This window comes from Austrofundulus limnaeus, unplaced genomic scaffold (assembly GCF_001266775.1).
Source record: "Austrofundulus limnaeus strain Quisiro unplaced genomic scaffold, Austrofundulus_limnaeus-1.0 Scaffold1393, whole genome shotgun sequence".
Taxonomy (NCBI): Eukaryota; Metazoa; Chordata; class Actinopteri; order Cyprinodontiformes; family Rivulidae; genus Austrofundulus; species Austrofundulus limnaeus.
Window position 1 is genome coordinate 18,526 of NW_013953795.1, and position 4,994 is coordinate 23,519.

At 39.4% G+C, this 4,994-nt stretch overlaps 1 protein-coding gene across 5 annotated transcripts in view; it reads right to left on the bottom strand.

Moving 5' to 3' along the window:
* Nucleotides 1-4,994, bottom strand: part of LOC106535239 (potassium voltage-gated channel subfamily H member 2) — a 44,465-nt gene that overhangs the window by 8,420 nt on the left and 31,051 nt on the right. For 2 of the 5 annotated variants that reach the window (XM_014032198.1, XM_014032200.1), the window contains one exon: nt 1,565-1,819. In XM_014032198.1, the coding sequence (XP_013887652.1) occupies nt 1,565-1,819 (255 nt within the window). The remainder of the gene's footprint in view (nt 1-1,564; nt 1,820-4,994) is intronic. The other 3 variants (XM_014032199.1, XM_014032196.1, XM_014032197.1) reach the window with 2 other exon arrangements.

Genomic DNA, 4,994 nt, shown 5'->3' on the forward strand with positions numbered 1-4,994 from the left:
TTGTTAAACATTCTTTTAAAAATGAAAGTTTATTGATTTATTACAATTATGCTTATATAATTATTAGTTGTAAAACGGTCACCAGGCAATATTATCGTTTATCGCAATAAATTTTGAGACAATTAATCGCCCAGCAAAATTTGTTATCGTGACAGGCCTAACTGTCACTCAGTCTGTGTCACACGTCAAGTCTTGCCCTATTTACATCTTTTAATTAATTTGTAAATAAAATGCTTCTGTGCTGCTAGATGGACTTAACACCCTCAATGAAACAGGAGTGGACCAGTCTGGAAGCTGGAGGGATGCAGGGTGTGAAGTGCTTCGTTTGGATTTAAAGAGACAGCATCAAACTGAGTTGATCGCAGACACAGCTCAGAAAAGGGGTGAAAAAGGGCTGGTAAAGAAAAATGAGGAATTCAGATCAAAGAATTGTAATTCCTCATTATATTGACCCCAAATGAGTGATATAAATGTGAAAACAAAGGATTTAAAAGCACCATGTGTCTACTTTGATTTTTACTTTTGTCTCATTATGTGTACTCTGTCACCTTGTTGATGTCTTTAGTAAAGTTTGTACAACCCCTGGCAAAGAATTATGGAATCACCAGCCTCTGAGGAAGTCATATTCAGTGATGAGTCAAGAATCTGCAGTGGACAAGGTGATGATGCTGGAACTTTTGTTTGGTGCTGTTCCAGTGATATTTATGAAGAGGACTGCCTGAAGAAAACAACCACATTTCCACAGTCCTTGATGARATGGGGCTGCATGTCAGGCAAAGGCACWGGGGAGATGACTGTGGTTAATTCTTCCATCAATGCACAAGTTTACATTGARATTTTGGACACTTCRCTTATCCCATCAACTGAAAAGATGTTTGGGGATGATGAAAAACATTTTTCCAGATGACAATGCATCYTGCCATAGAGCAAAAACTGTGAAAACATTCCTTGAAAAAAGACACATAAGGTCAATGTCACGGCCTGCAAATAGTCCAGATCTCAACCCAGTTGAAAACCTGTGGTGGAAATTGAAAAAAAAAAGGTCCACAAGAAGGCTCCGACCTGCAAAGCTGATCTGGCAACAGCTATCAAGAGAGTTGGCACCAAATTGATGAAGAATACTGTTAGTCACTCATCAAGTCCATGCCTCAGAGACTGCAAGCTGTTAGAAAAGCCAAAAGTGGTGCAACTAAATACTAGTGATGTGTTGGAGTGTTCTTTTGCTTGTGTGTTTTTCATGATTCCATAATTTTTTCCTCAGAATTGAGTAATTCCATATTTTTTCCCCTCCGCTTGGCCAAAAACTTTCTGTTACACAATTTGCCACAATTTTTTTCTTAATTTCTTTTAGTGTTTCTTCAAGCCAGAAAGCTGCCACTTGAAAATGACTAGTATTGTGTCATGTCTGTGATCTGGTTTTTTCTACAAAATTAATCAACTGAATGAACGTCCGACGAGGCCGGTGGTCCCATAATTTTTCCAGGGGTTGTAAAGCATTTATGACCAAACAACTCAACCAACCACACTCTTCAGCTTTACAAGTTTTTGTTCAGGTTCAACTCACCCAGGATGGCCACCACAATGTCATCTTTAAGGATTTCGATGGATCCGCGGGACACAAAGTAGAGCGCCGTGAGCACGTCTCCAGAGTGGACCAGCGTATCCCCGGGGGGAGCATGGGTCGTCTTGAACCTCATGGCCAGTGCCCGCAGGCAGCCCTTAGTTGCCCCACGAAATGCCTTACAGCCATGGAGGAGGCTCTTGTTGAGGTGGAGGCAGATGTCGGCCTGCAGGCACTCTGGAAAACCCTTCAGGACCTGCGGTTGAAGAACAGGTCATACATAGGTGAATATGAAAGTACTTTATACATTATTTGTTTATTTATTCAGCTTTTTATTGTGAGTTGAGTTTTGGTTCAGGTTAAAGCTGCTTTCCAGAAAAATCTAGCACAATTGCCACTTGTGTTCTTCCATTCTTTTCAAAATCTAAACAAATTACAATTTTCACGAGCCTTGAGAAATGTGAAATGAATGACAAGACAGAACACTGAAGGACTGAAGATCCTAAACTAAATAAAGTCGAAGACTTGTTGTGTTTAAATGTTTTTCTCTGTTCAGTTACGAACATTTCTAAAACCTTCAGACGCCCTTTACACTGGATGGTGACTCAATATGACATTAAAAGTCAGAATGTGGATGTTTTTTCAAAATATGGTTGAGTAAAATCATATTGTGTGCACTTAATCATTAGAAAAACTCACACATTAATATTTGGTGTGGAGCTAACATTAAAGCTAATGCTAATGCAGAGTTAACAGTAACATGGAGATAATACATAGTCGGCTACAACAAACTCTCTTCTAGTGAATAGAGAAAAAAAATCTACTTAATACAAGATGCTCTCAGTCAATCAGTCCTTTACTAGAAGCAAAGTAAGATGTGGAAGTAGATAACGTGYGGCGTGTTTCAATGAAAAAGTTAGTTTGACTGATGATTTGTAAGTATAACTTTAGAACATAGGGCAACTAAGTTAGAGTCAAAACCATGCAAGCACAGTTGTCATCTAATAGTCGTCACAATAATCGTCATGGGATTAAATGTCACAGTTAACTGAGATTAAGTTTTTGCTAATATCACCCAACCTTAGTGCAAAGTCTTGGTATGGTCTTCAGATATACAAATAGATTTGACTGGCCTCCATGCAACACCAAATTTCCATTACAAGGTTTTAATGGTTCGTCATTGTGGTGGCAGTGTATCCATGACACTAGTGTGAAGGACACCGGAACTCTGACGCAAWACTGGCCAGACTGAGCTTATGGATATGATACACTTGGCCAAGATAATGCAAAGAATGATGGCCCTTTGGTGGCCAAGGCATGGTTTGCAAGAAGTGGTCTTTAAATGGACTATTTTGCAGACACTAGTATCTTCGCCTAGCACAAAGCATTATGGTCTAGTTTGGGGGCATCTGGTGCCAATGTATGAATTGAATGACTGTAAAAATGGGCCGTGGAGATTGCTGTCCTGTGTATTACTTGTGTATATTTACAACAATGATCACAGACACATGAAAATGAGTTAGGTCTAGTAGATCTAGCGTTAAATATGTTGACGTGTTTTGGCCATGGATCATATTTGCCAACTACAGATTATTTTGACCACTCAATATTACAAATATAGCTATGGACCATCTTAAACCTTGACCACATCTATATAATGGTGTATGGTTTGGTTATTAACAATACACCATGCAAAAGGCTACAGATCACAAAAACAAATGCATTTACCAGCTTTAAAACAAAAACACATACTTTGAATTAATATATATGCCAGATTTGATGTGTGGCCAAGAAAGATATTTATACTCAGCATTTAATAAATCCTTGGTCAGCCTGCCTCAAGATTAGATTATATTTTTTATCACCCAGTCCCACTGCTCATAATGCTGTTAATATAATCATTGTATACTGGAATTTTCTCTGGTAATAGATTTGATATTGTGAGACACTATAGTGATTATACTGTACATTATATATAGAATGAAATTATTGCACAACAGCATAACCTTACTGTTTGGCATCTCCAGGTTTCTATTTTAGGTAATAATTCCAACGTTTGAGTAGCATAAAAGTTCTGGACAAGTTTGTTCTTTTTCTGATTAGACGTTGGTACCTCATGAACCAAAAGAAACATTTTAAAATGCACAACAATCCAAACTTTAAACTATGAGAACRTGTCCCATTGTTCAAATTTTTTGGTTGCCCCCAACAATCCCACAAACCATTGCACGCCGTTTCCATTAGGCGGCGCTAAATGATATCCGCTAAATAGTCCATAGGCCAGCATTACATGAACCAAAATGCAATCTGACCATTTGAGGCATTGATAGATTTGGGCCACATAAACCAAACCACCACTGGGCCATTTGTAACAATGATAGATTTGGGCCACATAAACCAAACCACAACTAGGCCAGTTGTGGCACTGATAGATTTGGGCCACGTAAACCAAATCTCAAATGGGCCAGTTGTGGATTTTACAAATTTGTGCCACATAAACCAAACCACAACTAAGCCAGTTGTGGCATTGACCAATTTGGGCCATGTAAATCAAACATCAACCAGGCCAGTGGTGACATTTACAGGTATGGACCACATTGACTAAACCACAACCCGGCTAGTTGTGACATTGACCGATTAGGGCTATGTAAACKAAACCACAACTGGGCCAGTGGTGGCATACAATCTTAAAAACAGTGCCGTCATTGCCAGATCTTGCCCACCCCTGTCTGCTCTCTTGCTTTTTTTTTTTTACAACTAAAATGAAACTAGAAAACATATTTCTACAGACTTGTCATGCTCTGAAAGGACTATCTGCTGTATAAAAACAACAACAACAACAACAACAACAACAACAACAACAACAACAACAACAACAACAAAAAACTATAATGCACTTACCATTTATAGACAAAATAACAGAGAAAAGAAACAAAAACACTAACGATCCCAGACTGCTTCAACTGACTGTAAATAACACATTCAGACACTGGAAGAKAGAGAAAAGAACTACAAGGACACAAATTTCTCATTTCCACATAATAAAACATAAGGTGTGAACGACACAAAAAGATGTTGCCTAAACTGGTGAACTCTGCTATTTTGGCTCTGAAAACCTTTTTTGGTAGCTTTGTAACAGAAACTTAGCTCTAAATTTGAAGAAGAAAAGACTGAACAACATTTGGCAAGCGCAGGTGCCGCCGCGGAGCGTGCAGCCAAGCCTCCCACCATAGGAGGGGAAACCTGGCAGCTTGCGGCAAGGCAGTGCCCACTCTTGCAGGCGTGACTCATTCCATCTCTGATACCAGATCAACATCACAGGGTTCTGTTTGAACACAAAGATTTCATGCAACAGGGACTACCAGGCCGGCCACATGCACGTCGATCTGTGATAGAACCGTTACTGGTGGTGGTGGTGGTGGTGGTGGTGGGG